General features: G+C 41.7%; 1 protein-coding gene across 2 annotated transcripts in view; it reads right to left on the minus strand.

Annotated features, from left to right (window-relative positions):
* Positions 1–20,244, minus strand: part of cntnap2a (contactin associated protein 2a) — a 1,620,024-nt gene that overhangs the window by 1,075,061 nt on the left and 524,719 nt on the right. For both annotated transcript variants that reach the window (XM_068005678.1, XM_068005683.1), the window contains exon 3: positions 16,006–16,199. In XM_068005678.1, coding sequence (XP_067861779.1) covers positions 16,006–16,199 — 194 coding nt within the window. The remainder of the gene's footprint in view (positions 1–16,005; positions 16,200–20,244) is intronic.

Genomic DNA, 20,244 nt, shown 5'->3' on the forward strand with positions numbered 1-20,244 from the left:
TCGTGAAGCTAACGGTGGAGCAGCGCAACTCAGACAGCAACTTTTGGGTATTTGAGTTTAACCGCACAACTGCCCCTCGCCTGACGTTGCTGTAGCATTTGCGCATAAATAACGGCAAACACCACTAGCCTCATCGTTATTTTGACAGCAAAATCAGGCATAATATGGTACAATATTATTAACATTTGCATCACACAAATGCCAGGCGATGACTACCTAGAACAAGAGAGAGCCTAATCACCTCCCCTTGATATTCAATGGCATTACCATCACCAAGACCTCCACCAACAATATCCTGGGGGTCACCACTGACCAGCAATTTATCTGGACCAACCACATAAATGTCGTGGCTACAAGAGCAGGTCAGAGGCTGGGGATTCTATGGCAAGTGGCTTACTTCCTAACTCCCAAAAACCTCTCCATCACCCACAAAGCACAACTCAGGAGTGTGATGGAATACTCTCCACTTCCTTGGGTGAGTGCAGCTGCAACAACGCTCAAGAAGCTCAACACCATACAGGACAAAGCAGCCCACTTGATCAGCACCTCATCCACCACCTTGAAAGTTCACTCCCTCTACCACCGGCGTGCTGTGGCTGCAATATGTACTATTTACAGGATGTACTGCATTATATCGCCAAGGCGTCTTTGGCAGCACCACCCAAACCTGCGACCTCCACCACCTATAAGGACAAGGGCAGCAGGTACATGGGAACACCACCACCTTCAAGTTACACACCATCCTAACTTGGAAATATATCGTCGTTCCTTCATCGTCGCTGGGTCAAAATATTGGAACTCCCTACCTAACAGCACTGTGGGAGAACCTTCACCACACGGACTGCAGTGGTTCAAAAAGGTGGCTCACCACCACCTTCTCAAGGTTAACTAAGGATAGGAAATAAATGCTGGCCTTGCCAGCGACGCTCATATCCCAAGAATGAATTAGAAAAAGATATTGTCACGTTTTCCCACAAGAATTTAACAAGAATTAGTGAAGTAACATCTCCATAAATGCATACTTCAATGTTCATTAGTGGCATTTTTGTTACAGGTCTATGTTTTTACCATTCATGAAATGTGTAAAGATTCCACATTTCTTGGTGGTGAATCATGCTATTTCCTAGCATCCCTCACCACCACCTAGCCCTACCCTCCTTCAACTCTACTTCTTTCTCCAGCTGGTCCTGGAAGTTTACAACTACACTCTCAAACTCACAAATGCCGATTCTCTGCCCTCCATTCAACACGATACCTTTGTATTTATTCCCAACCACCTCATTCAACCCCTCTCCCTTGCCCCCTGTGCCCTCCCTTGCCCCTCACCTCTAAAAAGAGCAAGGAACTCCTGGATTACTTGGTCAGCAAGACAGAGATCATCCACTTAGCCACCTTTGCTGCTTTCCCATACCAAGCCAAACAGCCGTCCTCAGTTGAAAACAACTGTCATCATCCCCTGTACTGAAAACAACCATCCTTATCTATCTGTCCTCGCTAACCTCTGCCCCATCATCAACCTCACTTCTTGAACATGTTTCCCTTCCCAGATCCATTCTCAATTCTCCCACAATTTTTATTTGAACCCATCCAATCCGATTTCTGCCCCTCCCACACCACTGAAACAGTCCTAACCAAAGTCAAGAATTGACATTTTTTGTGATTGTCACCATGATGTATGTTCTCTTCTTGTCCTTTCTGCAGCCTTTGACATGGTCAATCACATGATCCTCTCTCAAAGCTTTTCCTCCATTGCCCAGCATGATGGGACTACTCTCATTTGTTTTCCACTCTTGCTCATCCAATTGTAGCCACAGCATCTCGAGCGATGGCTTTGCTTTCCCATCCTCACATCTGAATATTAATGTCCCCCAAAGATCCATCCTTGCCCCACTCCTCTTTATCAGTCACATGCTGCCCCTTGGCAACATTATCTACAGACACGGGGTCATTTTCCACATATACGCTGAAGACACATAGTTCTACCTCTCCACCACCTTTCTTGACCCCTCCACCGCTTCTGTGCTGTTAGACATTCAGTCTTGAATGATCTGTAACTTCCTCCAGCTAAACAGTGGAAGATTGGAGCAGTTGTCTTCAGTTTCTGGCACAAACTCCCTACTCTTGTCACTGACTCCATCCTTCTCCATGACCATTATCTTAGGATGAAACACACTATTCACAACTTTGGTATCCTAGTCGAGCCAGAGCTGAGTCACCAACCACATATCTTCTCCATCGCAAAGATCACCTAATTCCACTACCATAACATCGTCCGCCTCTAGCCCTACCTCAGCCCATCTGCCACTGAAACTCTCATTCATGCTTTTGTTCCCTTGTTTTCTCTGACCAACATTGTAGTCCCATCCGCCAACACCTCAAATTTAAAATTCTCATTCTTGTGTTTAAATCCCTCCATAATGGGGCCCCTTTCTGTACCTTAAACCTCCTCCAACACTACAACTCCTCCCAAATTATTTATTACTCTGACTCCGACCTCTTGTGCACCACTCTCACTTCATTCCGCCATTACTGGCTGTACCTATAGCCACTCTCAAATTCCCTCCCTGAACCTCTCTGCCTCTCTACTTTTAAGACCGTTCTTAAAACCACCTCTTTAACCAAGCTTTTGGTCACCTCTCCGAATAGCTCGTTCTTTGGCTGATGTCCATCTTCTTTCTCATGCCTCTGTAGCCTGGAACATTTTCCTACCTTTAAAGGTGTAAATGAATGCTTGTCATTGTTATTGTTATTATAATACCAATGTGGTAGGAAGCAGAGTTCGTCAGGGCAGTGTCCTAGGTCCAACCATCTTGAGCTGCTTCATCAATGACCTTCCCTCCATCATAAGGTCAGAAATGGGGATATTCGCTGATGACTGCCCTTGACATCAAGGCAGCATTTGACCGAGTGTGGCACCAAGGAGCCCTAGTAAAATTGAAGTCAATGGGAATCAGGGGGAAAACTCTCCAGTGGCTGGAGTCATACCTGGCACAAAGGAAGATGGTAGTGGTTGTTGGAGGCCAGTCATCTCAGCCCCAGGGCATTGCTGCAGGAGTTCCTCAGGGCAATGTCCTTGGCCCAACCATCTTCAGCTGCTTCATCAATGACCTTCCCTCCATCATAAGGTCAGAAATGGGGATGTTCGCTGATGACTGCACAGTGTTCAGTTCCATTCGCAACCCCTCAGATAATGAAGCAGTCCGAGCCTGCATGCAGCAAGACCTGGACAACATCCAGGCTTGGGCTCATAAGTGGCAAGTAACATTCGCGCCAGATAAGTGCCAGGCAATGACCATCTCCAACAAGAGAGAGTCTAACCACCTCCCCTTGACATTCAACGGCATTACCATCGCCGAATCCCCCACCATCAACATCCTGGGGGTCACCATTGACCAGAAACTTAACTGGACCAGCCATATAAATACTGTGGCCACGAGAGCAGGTCAGAGGCTGGGTATTCTGCGGCGAGTGACTCATCTCCTGACTCCCCAAAGCCTTTCCACTATCTACAAGGCACAAGTCAGGAGTGTGATGGAATACTCTCCACTTGCCTGGATGAGTGCAGCTCCAACAACACTCAAGAAGCTCGACACCATCCAAGATAAAGCAGCCCGCTTGATTGGCACCCCATCCACCACCCTAAACATTCACTCCCTTCACCAACGGCGCACTGTGGCTGCAGTGTGCACCATCCACAGGATGCACTGCAGCAACTCGCCAAGGCTTCTTCGACAGCACCTCCCAAACCCGCGACCTCTACCACCTAGAAGGACAAGGGCAGCAGGCGCATGGGAACAACACCACCTGCACGTTCCCCTCCAAGTCACACACCATCCCGACTTGGAAATATATCGCCGTTCCTTCATTGTCGCTGGGTCAAAATCCTGGAACTCCCTTCCTAACAGCATTGTGGGAGAACCGTCACCACACGGACTGCAGCGGTTCAAGAAGGCGGCTCACCACCACCTTCTCGAGGGCAATTAGGGATGGGCAATAAATGCCGGCCTTGCCAGCGACGCCCACATCCCGTGAACGAATAAAAATTTTTTTAAAAAAATGCACAGTATTCAGTTCCATTCACAACCCCTCAGATAATGAAGCAGTCCGTGTGCCCATGCAGCAAGACCTGGACAACATCCAGGCTTGGGCCGATAAGTGTCAAGTAACTTTCGCGCCAGACAAGTGCCAGGCAATGACCATCTCCAACAAGAGAGAGTCTAACCACCTCCCCTTGACATTCAACGGCATTACCATCTACAAATCCCCCACCATCAACATCCTGGGGGTCACCATTGACCAGAAACTTAACTGGACCAGCCACATAAATACTGTGGCTACGAGAGCAGGTCAGAGGCTGGGTATTCTGTGGCGAGTGACTCACCTCCTGACTCCCCAAAGCCTTTCCACCATCTACAAGGCACAAGTCAGGAGTGTAATGGAATACTCTCCACTTGCTGGATGAGTGCAGCTCCAACAACACTCAAGAAGCTTGACACCATACAGGACAAAGCAGCCCGCTTGATTGGCACCCCATCCACCACCCTAAACATTCATTCCCTTCACCACCAGCGCACAGTGGCTGCAGTGTGTACCATCTACAAGATGCACTGCAGCAACTCGCCAAAGCTTCTTCGACAGCACCTCCCAAACCCGCGACTTCTACCACCTAGAACGACAAGCGCAGCAGGCACATGGGAACACCACCTGCATGTTCCCCTCCAAGTCACAAACCATCCCGACTTGGAAATATATCGCTGTTCCTTCATCGACGCTGGGTCAAAATCCTGGAACTCCCTACCTAACAGCACCATGGGAGAACCATTACCACACGGACTGCAGCGGTTCAAGAAGGCGGCTCACCACCACCTTCTCAAGGGCAATTATGGATGGGCAATAAATGACTCCCTTGCCAGCGACGCCCACATCACATGAATGAATAAAAAGAAAGATTCATGGCTGTAATTCTGCTCCCTCCCACAGTTCTCAGTTGGGCCGCCAATGAGAAACACTGACTGATGCACCGGTGTTGCCTGACAATTAATCTTTGTTATTACCAAAAAAATAAGCACTTATCGTCCAAGCAGTGACTTCTTAACAATGAATAACATGGTTTGCTTGGCTGGGGGAGGGGCGGGGAGGCGGGGGGGGGGGGGGAGAAGGGAGGGGGAAACAAGAAAGGATAACTGAGTGGGTTGCCCCAGGCCATTCCCACAGCTTTCCTAGTGAGTGGCTACAGGGGAGCATTGACAAATACGTCAGAATAGCTTGCCTGGCCACTCTCTCAGAAAGGGAAGCAGGGGATGAAGGAGACTTGAAAAAACGTTGTGCTGACAAACCTTTATTGCAGTCACCATTAAATTCTTTATGTCGTTATAGGAGCAAAACATTTTATATTGATGACTAATGTCGCATAGAACTACATTAAGTATAAAAGATTTAACAGTTTATTTTGGTTATCAATTCATTCCTTACTTTTTCTGTTAGGCTGTACAATTCCATTAGTCGCAAATTGTGCCTGGTGCTCCTTAGGGAGCTGCTGTATTCTATACTCGGACAGCAGACCACACAGACAGCATCCATCTAGGAGCTGACAATCGGCTTTATTAAAAAAAAGTATCAGGCAATTTGGTTAAAAAAATTAACTGAGACTGCAATAAGGAGGCTGTAATTAGGATTGCACATTTTCACAGAGTCTCTAAAGCTCCACAATGTTGGAGGAGCTCGATGATTTTCACAGAGTGATTTTATGGAGGTCCCCAGCTTCGTGTGGATTAAGGGGAATGATAGAAAGTTGTACTGCATAACAACATACGTTGTAATCATTATAATTTGATCTCAGAACCTGGCGTAAAAATGGTGGAAAAAAAAACAGGCTCCTGATTTCTATCAGTTGAATACTGGAATGGTCATTAGGTGACAGCCAGCACTCATGGTACTGTATCCCCGCATGGATCAACATCTTCAGGACAGAATATTTGCATTCTGCTGTTGTGACTGCCTCAATATATTTCCCCTCTCTCACTAAAAATATCCAATTTTTAAAAACTTCCTGATGCCTGAGAATGGACTATAATTGTTTTTACATTTCTGTTCACTGCATTGTCAATGTGCATGCTTTAAATATTTTTTGTTATGCCGATCAACTGAGGATACAGTTCATAACAATGAAAAGATAAAGTGTGTGATCTACAACATGTGCCATGCTACTGTTCAAAAGGAAATCTGCAGGAATTTCACAATGTATTATATAATTTTCCCTCTACTTAACCCTCAATAAATATTTCCTTATTAATGCACCACCCACAACATTGGCCCCAAAATCCCCGGGAAGTTGTCTGAGCAGTTACACTGGAATTGCATCCCGGGTGTCCTCCAGCACTCTTCCCGCTGGAGTTTGCAGGTCAGTGGGCTGGCAGGTGCATCTTTGGCACCCAACAAACCCATGCAGCTGGAAAACCAGATGCCTGCCCACCCACAGCACAGGGGGTTTCCCAGGCCCTTCCGTAGACCCCAGCCATGTTCTTCTGTCCCCCTGTGTAGGAGAACCAATCAAGATTTTCAAAAAAATGTACCTTTCTTGCCTGGCCTGAACTCCTCACACCCCTGGTGGGGCCCACTTTTGCCCATCTGGATGCCAATACATCTAATCTCACTTGGCATATCGGCTTCCAGTACTACACTGGGTCTCAAATGAGCTATGGAAGCAGGGACTCCTGGCTTAGGGACTCCCCACCCTGATCACAATATTTGTCTTGTAAGGGTTGGCAGAGATGCCACCCCTTACAAGGCATGCCAGAAAATCCCAAAAATCATGGAACACTGACAGAACTCCTGTGGATTTCTGGGGCCATTATTTTGAAACAAATCCTTAGTTGACAATCATCCACTCCTACGTTAAAAATAACAATAAATTTAATGCTATTCAGAAATGCTGGCGCAATCCACCATGACTTACTAAAATTAGTTATTTATTTATATATTCCCTGTTCCCAATGTTTAAAACAGTATCTTCGCAATCCACACATATACAGTTTGTTGAGGAAGCATTTCTTGATGCAGTGAGTTCACACGTAAATTGAGCTTTCACCTTATTCTTATTTTGTTCTTTTACTGAAATAAGACCAGTAAGAAAATGAGGACTGGAGGCAGTGAGTCAACTTGTCCTGCAAGAATTTCCATGCACCACTGAAGACTGGAATAAGACAGAAACCCAATTCATCATCTCCCACTCCAGAAATGCAGTCAACTCTACTCAAACAGCTGACAAGTGAACATTTCTGTTGTGTGAATAGAAATTGAAATTCCAAAACCACTTTCTACCTTCACTCATCCATCATTTTAACTGAACTGTTTAACTTCTAGTAAACAAACGTTTTTCACCCAAATTCCACACTTGTCTCGTCTCTATCTTTAATTTAATTTTTCTTGCCACATTTCCTCCCTCTACTCCTGAAGGCATTCACTGCTTGCTGGGACACGGTTCCATGGACACCAGACACCCTCTGATACCTCATATATAAGGTTACCATTCATGTGAAATTTTTGATAGTACCAACAGATTATTCAAGTGCAAGGCACATCACAGCTAAGCCTGATAATGTCCTCACCTAACATCCATACATGCAGAGGTCACTGAACAGTCATCAGAAGTGACAATCTTGTCTGATGTTCATCATTCTAATCCATAGGAGCTGAGATCAATTGGAGCAACCTCAACCAATAGCAGCTAAGATCAGGAATCGAACCTGTGACCTGTTCTCACCGGATATGTTCGCAAAACCATCTGAAAGGGGATGCTTTTTAAAAACCAGTAGACCTCCCATGGCATTGCTCACAGGAATTCTCTGCTCTGCAAATCTCCATCTGAGCATCACCCAGAGACGCATCCAAATTTTGGCACTTTTAAAATGGAGTTTATGATAGCCAGTGTCTGACATCGGAGTTTTCAATGCATTTTGAGATGGACTGTTGCAAACCACTCATCAATTTTAATTTATAAGATAAAAATTCTGATGGGCAACAGAATAGTTTTCAATTTTTATCACTCAGTGTCAGCATAAAGTACTCTTACGCCAAGTATAAACAAGAATTATCCAGCTTCTTTTTAAAGGAGTTAGCATAACTTTAACTGCTATTTCTATAAGTGTTCCACATATTTACTGCTCTCTGGGGGGGTGGGGGACCTGCATCTATTCTCCAGTCTCATTTGAACCTTGTTAATTTTAATCCTGTATTCTGCAGACATTTCATAAAACCACCTTTCCGTAACAGAAGGAAAGAGTTTGCATTCAATTTTTTTTTGAAATTTGCAATAACTATGCAATAGGAAATGTTACTATTATTCTATTCAGATTTCTTGACAGTGAGTATTGAAAAACAAATTCAATACTTGGAAAAAGAGATTGATCACCTGTGGTAGGAACTGACAGTGGAATTTATATTGATGAACAAATTTGTAATTGGAACATAATTTATTAAACCCATGATTACATTTACATAACCTTGGTAGAGTATTTCTGATATACTAAATGATAGCCATTTTATAAACGATAAATTATTTAATTTTAGCTTCAGCCTTTCAGGCGGTATTTTCCTAAGTGGTACACAGTCATTCACCTTTGTGGGTTAATGATCTTGTGTGCTGCCAATTGCAATCGTCTGTGCAACATGCTCAGTTACTCCATATTGCGAACTCATTCTAATTATTTGATGCTGGTTACTCTGTTCTCCCAGTTGATCACCCAGTACCCTCCTTGTACAGTATGTTCAAAATTTATCCACCTACTGTTTCTGTGCCATTGTCAGCTTCCAGCTGTGACCCCATAATGAAGTATTGACTGGATATTATCCTCATAAACTCTCCTTCATATTCCATGATATTTCTCCTTTCCGTAAGCGTAGTTTCCATAGATTACTACAAGACTTCCAACTAGGCTATGGGACAAGAGTAGGGGAATGGGGCTAATTTGACAGCTCTTTTAAAGATCCAGCACAGGCATGATGGGTCCAATGGCCTCTTTCTGTGCTGTATTATTCTATGATTCTAGATCAATGTGTGTCTACACCTCTTTCTCACATCCCTCTGTGCCAAACATACAACTTCCCAGTTATAGAAACTCAACAATCACTTTCACCTTCTTGCTATTGATATCCACTTTCTTTACTCTTCCTTCAGCCTTATGTGACTCTTTGTTATATTATTGCCATAAGCTTGTTCTTTGACAAGTTAAAGTTGAGCTCTCACTTCTTTGTTTCACCACCTAGACGATGTCATCTTGCAGGTGGCAACTGTAAATCCAGTGAGAATGGTATCTTCATCCCAAGTCCTTTACTTCCCAGACTATTATTGGATCTTCAGGCTCCCATTGCTTTACTGACAGCTGGGAAAAGACCTCCTGAGAGGGCAAAGATATGATGGTGAACTGTGTGTGGGAAGACCTGAATAGCAGAATAACAAATGAGCTGATACGTATGGGAGCTGGCAGAGAAGAGAACATGATGATGATGTTTTGTGGTGCATATGACTAGCCTGGTTATGACAACTGATTGAATACTTCTTAATAGAGCAGCACAGTATATATACAGTACATTGTTTTCCCAACATGGGGAAGACCGAATCTCATCAGTTCTATCAGGGAAGACACAAAATTGGCTGAGCGCTTCTGCACGGGAAGGAGATAATGCTGATGGGTGAGCAACCACAGGCTGCTCTTGCACGTCTCCCTGCAACAATATGTCCTTGAACCAATAAGGGGGCAGGCTATATTAGATTTAATAATGAGTAATGAGCCAAATTTAGTTAACAGCCTAACAGTACGTGAACATTTATCTAATAGCGATCATAATATGATTGGATTCAACACTGTGTTTGAAAGGGAGAAACCTGTAACAGCTACTAAGATTCTAAATTTAGGTAAGGCCGACTTCAGCGGGATGAGACAGAGACTGTCCACAGTAAACTAGGCAAATCCGTTAATGTGTAAAACAACAGAAGATCAGTGGGAAGTGTTCAAAAAAGAATTTAACGTGATAAGGGACAACATAAAACGAAAAGAAAAAGCATACAATAATGTAAAAAATAGCACAGATGCTGGTGACTGGGAGAGATATGAAGAACAGCATATGATGACAAAGCAGATAGTAAGAGTTACAAAAAGGGAGTATGAAAAGAAACTTGCAAGGGATGTCAAAATCAACACAAAAAATAATTACAATTATATAAGGGAAAAGAGAGTGGTCAAGAGCAATGTGGGTCCCTTAAAAACTGCTAATGGTGATACTGTAAATGAAAATAAGGATACAGCAGACATGTTAAATAATTACTTTGCATCAGTGTTTACAGTGGAGGAAGAGGATAGCATGCCAGACACCCCAAGGAAACTAATTTTGAATCAGGGAGGGGGGACTCACCATAATTAACATAAACTTATTAAGAAAATAACGGCACTAAAGAGTGACAAATCCCCAGGACCAGATGGTTTCCATCCCAGGGTTTTAAAGGAAGTAGGTGAGAACATTTCAGAAGCACTAACTATAATCTTCCAAAGTTTTCTCGATTCAGGAACCATTCCTTTAGATTGGAAAATTGCACATGTCACTCTGCTATTTAAGAAAGGTGAGAGAGGGAAACCAGGGAATTATAGACCAGTTAGCCTAACATCTGTGGTTGGGAAATTACTATAATTAAGGATAGAGTGACTGATCAGAGAGAGCCAGCATGGACTTGTAAAGGGTAGGTCGTGCCTGACAAACCTGAATGAATTTTTTGAAGAGGTGACTAAAGTAGTGGAAAGGGCAATGTCTATGGATGTTGTTCATATGGATTTCTAGAAGGCATTTGATAAAGTCCCTCATAAGAAAATGCAGGAAGGAAGGGGAGGTGGGGTGGCTATGTTAATAAAGGAAGGAATCACTGTAATACAGAGAAATGATATTGGGACAAAGCATCAAGATAATGAAACAGTTTGGGTGGAGATAAGGAATAATAAGGGAAAAAAAACATTAGTGGGCGTAGTATATAGGCCTCCTAATAGTCGCAACTCTGCTGGAAGAAGTATTAATCAGGAGATAGTCGGGGCATGTAATAAGGGAACAGCCATAATTATGGGGGATTTTAATTATCATATTAACTGGACAAATCAAATTGGGCAGAGCAGCCTTGAGGACGAGTTCATTGAATGCATCAGGGATGGATTTCTTGAGCAGTATGTAACTGATCCTACAAGGGGGCAGGCAACCTTGGACCTGGTCCTGTGTAATGAGTCAGGATTAATTAATAATGTCCTAGTTAAGGATCCCCTTGGAATGAGCGACCACAACATGGTTGAATTCCATATCCAATTAGAGGGTGAGAAGGTTGATTCTCAAACAAGCGTACTGAGCTTGAATAAAGGAGACTATGATGGTATGAGAGCGGAATTGATTAAAGTGGACTGGGAAAATAGATTAAAGGGTAAGACGGTACATGAGCAGTGGTGTTCATTTAGGGAGTTATTTTACAACTTTCAAAATAAATATATTCCACTGAGGAAAAAAGGGTGTAAAAGAAATGACAGCCATCCGTGGCTAAGTAAAGAAATCAAGGATAGTATCCGACTAAAAACAAGGACATATAAGGTAGCCAAACTTAGTGGGAGGATAGAAGATTGGGAATTCTTCAAAAGACAGCAAAAAGTAACTAAAGGATTGATTAAGAAAGGGAAGTTAGATTATGAAAAGAAATTAGCAAAAAATATAAAAACAGATAGCAAGAGTTTCTATAGTTATATAAAAAGAAAAAGGGTGGCTAAGGCAAACATAGGTCCCTTAGAGGATGAGACCGGGAAATTAATGGTGGGAAACATGGAGATGGCAAAAATGCTGAACAAATATTTTGTTTCAGTCTTTACAGTAGAGGACACTAAGAATATCCCAACACTGGACAAACAGGGGACTCTCGGGGGGGAGGAGCTAAATACGATTAAAATCACTCAGGAGATGGTACTCAGTAAAATAATGGGACTCAAGGCGGATAAATCCCCTGGACCTGATGGCTTCCATCCTAGGGTCTTGAGGGAAGTGGCAGTAGGGATTGTGGATGCTTTGGTGATAGTTTTCCAAAATTCCCTGGACTCAGGAGAGGTCCCGGCAGATTGGAAAACTGCTAATGTAACACCGTTATTTAAAAAGGGTAGTAGGCAGAAGGCTGGAAATTATAGGCCAGTTAGCTTAACATCTGTGGTGGGTAAAATTTTGGAGTCTATTATTAAGGAGACAGTAACGGAACATTTAGATAAGCATAATTTAATAGGACAAAGTCAGCATGGCTTTATGAAGGGGAAGTCATGTCTGACAAATTTGCTTGAGTTCTTCGAGGATATAACGTATAGGGTGGATAAAGGGGAACCAGTGGACATAGTGTATTTAGACTTCCAGAAGGCATTCGACAAGGTGCCACATAAAAGATTATTACTTAAGATAAAAAATCACGGGATTGGGGGTAATATTCTGGCATGGGTGGAGGATTGGTTATCGAACAGGAAGCAGAGAGTTGGGATAAATGGTTCATTTTCGGACTGGCAACCAGTAACCAGTGGTGTTCCACAGGGGTCGGTGCTGGGTCCCCAACTCTTTACAATCTATATTAACGATTTGGAGGAGGGGACCGAGTGCAACATATCAAAATTTGCAGATGATACAAAGATGGGAGGGAAAGTAGAGAGTGAGGAGGACATAAAAAACCTGCAAGGGGATATAGACAGGCTGGGTGAGTGGGCGGAGATTTGGCAGATGCAATATAATATTGGAAAATGTGAGGTTATGCACTTTGGCAGGAAAAATCAGAGAGCAAGTTATTTTCTTAATGGCGAGAGACTGGAAAGTACTGCAGTACAAAGGGATCTGGGGGTCCTAGTGCAAGAAAATCAAAAAGTTGGTATGCAGGTGCAGCAGGTGATCAAGAAAGCCAACGGAATGTTGGCTTTTATTGCTAGGGGGATAGAATATAAAAACAAGGAGGTATTGCTGCAGTTATATAAGGTATTGGTGAGACCGCACCTGGAATACTGCATACAGTTTTGGTCTCCATACTTAAGAAAAGACATACTTGCTCTCGAGGCAGTACAAAGAAGGTTCACTCGGTTAATCCCGGGGATGAGGGGGCGGACATATGAGGAGAGGTTGAGTAGATTGGGACTCTACTCGTTGGAGTTCAGAAGAATGAGAGGCGATCTTCTTGAAACATATAAGATTGTGAAGGGGCTTGATCGGGTGGATGCGGTAAGGATGTTCCCAAAGATGGGTGAAACTAGAACTAGGGGGCATAATCTTAGAATAAGGGGCTGCTCTTTCAAAACTGAGATGAGGAGAAACTTCTTCACTCAGAGGGTGGTAGGTCTGTGGAATTTGCTGCCCCAGGAAGCTGTGGAAGCTACATCATTAGATAAATTTAAAACAGAAATAGACAGTTTCCTAGAAGTAAAGGGAATTAGGGGTTATGGGGAGCGGGCAGGAAATTGGACATGAAGCTGAGTTCGGATCGGTCAATGCCCTGTGGGTGGCGGAGAGGGCCCAGGGGCTATGTGGCCGGGTCCTGCTCCGACTTCTTGTGTTCTTTAGATTTGTGGTTGGGATCAGATCAGCCATGATCTTATTGAATGGCGGAGCAGGCTCGAGGGGCCGATTGGCCTACTCCTGCTCCAATTTCTTATGTTCTTATGTTCTTATGTTCTTATGAAGCTCATGAAATTGAGGGCAAATTATTGACCTGGTTAGGAAATTGGCTGAGACAGAGAATAGGGATAATGGGCAGGTACTCAAATTGGCAGAATGTGATTAGTGGTGTCCCACAGGGATCTGTGTTGAGGCCTCAACTACTCACTGTATTTATTAACGACTTAAGACTGTGGGATAGAGAGCCACACATCTAAGTTTGTCGATGACTCAAAGATAGACGGCATTGTAAGCAGTGTAAATGGAAGCATAAAATTACAGAGAGAAATTAATAGATTAAGTGAATGGGCAAAACTGTGGCAAAATGGATTTCAATGTAGCAAGTGTGAGGTCATCCGCTTTGCACCTATAAAGGATAGATCAGAGTACTTTCTAAATGGTGAAAAGTTTGAAACAGTGGAGGTCCAGAAAGACTGAGGGGTCCATGTACATAGATCATTAAAATGTCATGGACAGGTACATAAAATAATCAAAAAGGCATAGTCGCAGGATAAAGGGTCGGCTATTTAGGATTGAGAAGAGGAGGAATTTCTTCACTCAGAGGGTTATGAATGTTTGGAATTCTCTACACAAGAGGGCTGTGATTCAAGATGCTTGTTTCAGTTTTTTGATTATTCATCATCTTTATAAAATGATTTTTCACTTGGCTACAGGTACTGAAGACTATTGCAGTCAAGATCTCTTTGTTAATGAACACTGCCACTGGGTTTACTAATACTCAAGATTTGATCTGCAGCTTCTTTACCACATTTCCAGCCACAGCTGATATTGGTCTGGTTTAGTAAGTGGCCACTGTTTAGTTAAGTGCAGTGCAGATTTTTAGATCTGGATTCAGTAAACTGATAAAGTCCACAGCAGGATTAAACACGTGACAAAGCATCTATACTCACTACTGAACAGAGCATAACAAAGAAAAGAAGCATCTTTCAAAGACTTTTAATCCAAAAAAATATTTTAAATCCAAATATGAAAATATCAAGATTGTGTAAATATTATGTTGGAAAGCAAATTTAATCAGAAATATTAGATCAGGATTTAGTATCTACTTGACCATAAAAAATAATTTAATACATAAATTACTAAATATATTTCTAGATATATTAGTTCAATATAGATTTCTACATCACATATAATTGTATATGGATTGCAAGGCAATTATATGTTATTTAAGTAATAAATTTCAAATTCAAACAACTGATTTAGTAAATTATGACATATAGTAACAATATTAATAAACCGACATGTAAAACACCACACAAAGAATGAAATAATTTTCATACCACCTGATAGTCAAAACTATCTCTTTGCAAATTTATCTCCTCTCTCAGGACCAACCACAACGCTGACAGTATCTGTAACTGTAACATTATCTGAATTCTGCAGGGATAGATAGTCATGCTTATTTGTGCTTTGTTTTGGTGTGCTGATAACCTGATACTATGTTATGCCTAAAGAGAAGTACATATCAGTTAATTAACTTGAACATCTGATTTTCTATTTATAATGATTGTGAAGCTTAAGAAAGAAATAATTCCTGCTAATCTTTGTGTAAAAGGTTTATGTATATCAAGGTGCATCTAATGAGGAAGACAAAGACTAACTGCACAGTAATACATGTTGCACAAGCTGATATTCCTATATTTCAAACCATTAAAATGAGAATTTTTACTTGTTCCAACTACTGCTAATGCTATCTTAGGCTACTAGATTAACATTGTCTTTATTGTTGTCCCCCTGCCCGATATGATTCTGATCCCTCTTTTACTGGTTATGGGCAACAGCAGTTGGCCCAGGTACCTGCCAGTCTCACAGTAGTGTAATGTAAATAGTCATGATCCTTTGGTCCAAGATTTTCCTATGTTTGCACTGCTTCTTGAGTATTTTTATGCCACCAGCTCTTTAGCATTTACCTTAGAGAGGAGATGAAAACTACAAACATATGGTCTGCTTGACTTTTGGCCAAAATCTATGCTTGTGTTATTAGCCAAAAATAAAGAATACATGAAGAATGCATATAAAAAATCCAGTTGTTTGCCTACATACCGCTGTGGATTGTTTTAACTAATACTGACTAATATAATGCTTCAACATCTAAATCACAGATCCCAATATTTTCCACTGCTCATTGGTTTTAATTAGTTTGTAACAGCATTGTTCGTAAACATGGTTAAGAGTTTGTTAAAATTAACATACAGAGAAAAATATCAGGGTAAATTATAGATTATTAACTGTGGACATGTCCTGTTGCCACATTATAGCCTGGAAACTAAAGCATTAACTGCATTTAGTACATACCCAGATGTTACCATCCTGATGATATGGTTTCCAGTTCCGCCCTTTGTCACTGTAAAGTAGTCTGTACTGTGTCACCCAGTCTGAGCTGCTGTACCTGCCTTGGGTTGCTATGGCAGTGACCTGTTTCCTGTTCCCAAAGTCTACCTGCAACCATTGGTAATGATCAGAATCCAGAGGGGACCAGCCGCCAGCACCTACACAGTGGGAAAAAAAATCAATGTAAAAAACAAGACCGCCCATTCATCCAGATTATTTCTGAAAAAGAGAAATGAGTTAGCATAAAAAAACAAATTGGATATACTCTAAATCTACCACAAATATGGTCAGTGCAATAATTAGATATCATATATATATCACTGCTAAATATTACACTTACTGGTTATTTTAAATAGATTATTGTGATATTAGCTCATCTAAATACGATAGTCATACATTTCTTAACACAGAAACACAATGGTTGAGGGATCTAGAATGAGGGGACATAGCTATAGTTTAAATGGAAGAGATTTAGGACAGGGGGCAGCAAAATATTGTTTTACATGGAGGGTTGTGAGGCTGTGGAATGCACTACCTGAGTTAGTGAATGAATCAGAGACCATGTCAACATTTAAGAATAGGTTAGATAGGTGGTTGAAGGAAAGGGTGATAAAGAGAAATGGGAACATGGTGGGCACATGGGATTAGGATTACTGCTCATGTGGAGGATAAACACTGGTTGGGTTGAAAAGTGTGTTTTTGTGTTCCAATTTCTATGTAATTCTTCGTAAAAATACCAATGATAGGCCAATCAATACTTTTATTTAAGGTTGTAAATGGGAACCTTTTTATATGACATTATTATTAAACACATCTAGTTATCATCATCATGATGCTGATACTTCAATAAAAATATCACAACAGACTTGAAGGATGTGGGATTTATTCAGATCCTGAAGTTAATAACAACATTTATGGCATGTTAAATTAAAGGCAGTGAGGGGGGTTGCGGGGAAGAGTACTATTTGCCTTAACTGCAGGACTCAACATTACAAGGTGGGAGTATGCACTGGGCATCCATTTGTGTTTCTGGGCATGTGATATTCAAGGCATCTGCTTGATGGGCAGGCTGGCTGTCCATTCCCATGTCCCACCTGTCTTTTATATCCGAGTTACCCACCAGCACCAGTTTCCTATTGCCTTTGCACTTGTAAAGTAATGCTGCCCATCTTGCTGTTCTTGCGGTGACAGGTTAAGGGGAAATGTTTGAAAAGAACAGACAACTGATCTTCCCTTGAGTTCTGAAAGCATTTTATTAGGTATTGTTAAATAAAGTCACTTTTATACTGGCACTCATTTACACATCATTCAGAGAGCGGCATCTAAGAGTTGGTACTATGGATTTACACCACTTAATCATAGGCATAGTTTTTTGTTGTTCTATGATTTTGCTGCCAGGATAAAGGAGTGAGATTTAGAGGAAACAGCTAAAGAATGCCAGTTTCGTGGAATCCAAACTAAACTTTAACTAGACTGCTCCTAAACTAGATAAAAAAAGAGTTGGTTGTAATTGGAACAAACTATAACAACTTTTGAAGCATTTTCTCACATCCAATTCCTTTTCTGAGGCTTTTGCTCCCAAGACAGTATTTTCTAGCCCCACAATCTCCACCATCAAGAAGGACAAGAACAGCAGCATTATGGGAACACCATCACCCCAAAGTTCCCCTCCTAGTCACACACTTCGACATGCATCGCCATTCCTTCATTATCACTCATCAAAATTCTGGAATTCCCAACCTAATCGTATCATATGACCATTATTGACATACGGACTGCAACAGTTCAAGGTGGCCCACCATCACCTTCTCAAGGCAACTAGGGTGGGCAATAAATGTGGCCTTGCTAGCATCACCTACATCCTAAGAACAAGTTAAAATAAAATATTTCCTGCCACTTGCTTCTCCAATGCAGTTCGCTGAATAATCTGGTCACATTTAAATTATTTATGCTATCAGCAATTTCAAGAATACTACGCACAAGGCCACAAAGCTTTATTTAAAAGTAATTTAGAATATTTATAAGTAATTTTGAATACTGAGAAGTGCCCTCCTTTAAATAATTTATACAAACAGCATAGAAAGAAAAAACTTGCCTTTACAAAGTGTTTTATCATGTTCTCAGGATGTCCCAGTGTTTTACAACCAAGGGATTATTTTTGAAGTACAGACAATTTGCACTCAAAATGGTCACACGCATAAAAATGGAATGAATGACCAAATAATCTGTTTTTGATGAGAGGACATCTGTTTTCGCTGGACATCAGGAGAACTTACTTCTCTGTTTCCAATAGTGCCTGGGGATGTTTTATAGCTACCTGAACATGCAGATGGGGCCTTGATTTAATGTGTCATTCAAAAGACATCGGGCGGAACTTTCAACTTCTGCAAGGGAGTAAAACTGGTGGTATCTGGTCGGGCGCTTGTTATACAACCTGCCCGATTTGGAAGTTGGTGTGTATAACGATCCGATACCGCCAGCTTTATACCACCACCCAACTTGAAAGCTCCACCTATCATTTCCACCAATGCAGCACTCCTTTAGTACTGCACTGAAATGTCAGCCAAGTGTATGTGCTCGAGTTTGTAGTGGAGCTGGAACCTTCTGGCTCAGAGGTGAAAATGTTATCAATTGAACCAAGCTGACACCTTTATAGGACCCAGATCAGACTTGCACAGACTCCTATTGAACTCCATCAGTCACTTCCTTCCAGAGTGGTGTTCAGTGTCTAACAACTTCTGCTTTCCAACGTTAAGCAATTTTTAATACAGTTAGCTAATTTGCTATTATTTCCATCCATCTTTACCTTCTTCAATTTTTAATGGTGAATGTTTTTAAAATGTTGTTTAATGTGCTTGGATAAATTCCTGTCTGCACTATTTTAACACAATAACTAGAAACGGGTAAATGACTAAAATTGCACAGACAGGAATTTATGCGAGTACATTAACTGGTGTTCTAAAATGGCAGAGAGGAAATTAAACCCATATCATATCATAGAATCATAAAAAGTTACAGCTCAGAAAGAGGCTATTCGGCCCATCATGTCTGTGCCGGCCGAAAAAGAGCTATCCAGCTTAATCCAATTTTCCAGCACTTGATCCATAGCACTGTAGGTTACGGCACTTCAAGTGCACATCCAAATATTTTTCAAATGAATTGAGGGTTTCTGCCTCTACCACCCTTTCAGGCAGTGAGTTTCAGACCCCACCACCCTTTGGGTGAAAAAATTTCTCCTCAGCTTCCCTCTAATCCTCCTACCAATTACTTTAAATCTATACCCACTGGTCACTGAACCCTTTTGCTGATTTCTACCACAATGTGGATGAACCTGAGCAAGAGAACAGATTAAGCACATCTCCCTGAGGGATGCTGCCCAGGTGTTGCAATGAAATGGTGAATGCCCATTTATCACAATCTGACTTTTACATCCTCTGATAAAATTGTGTAGTCAGGTCACCAGTTCAGACGACAATGCTTTAACAACAGAATTTTAAATCATAATTGGCTTTAAAAAACAGAACTAACTCAATGCATCTATGTTTGGATAATAATACTTGTGAATAATTGTTGTTTAAATTTGAATTAACTATTTTCTTGAATTGTTTATTCCAAGGACAGCCAAAGCAGTTGTGAGTGGAATTTAGTGGCTAAATGTCTATTTTTTGCTGTGTTTTGTTGCATTCAGAAGAATCATAGAATCATAGAAATTTACGGCACAGAAGGAGGCCATTCGGCCCATTGTGTCCGGGCCTGCTGAAAAATAGCTATCTAGCTTAATCCCACTTTCCAGCACTTGGTCCATAGCCCTGTAGGTTATGGCACTTCAAGTGCACATCCAATTACTTTTTAAATGTGATGAGGGTTTCTGCCTCTACCACCCTTTCAGGCAGTGAGTTCCAGACCCCCACCACCCTCTGGGTGAAAACATTTCTCCTCAGCTCCCCCCTAATCCTTCTACCAATTACTTTAAATCTATGCCCAATGATCACTGGACCCTCTGCTAAGGGAAATAGGTCCTCCCTATCCACTCTATCTAGTCACATCATAATTTTATATACCTCAATTAAATCTCCCTTCAGCCTCCTTTGTTCCAAAGAAAACCATCCCAGCCTATCCGATCTTTTCTCATAGCTAAAATTCTCCAGCCTTGGCAACATCCTCGTAAATCTCCTCTGTACCTTCTCTAGTGCAATCACATCT

This window comes from Heptranchias perlo, chromosome 2, assembly GCF_035084215.1.
Source record: "Heptranchias perlo isolate sHepPer1 chromosome 2, sHepPer1.hap1, whole genome shotgun sequence".
NCBI lineage: Eukaryota > Metazoa > Chordata > Chondrichthyes > Hexanchiformes > Hexanchidae > Heptranchias > Heptranchias perlo.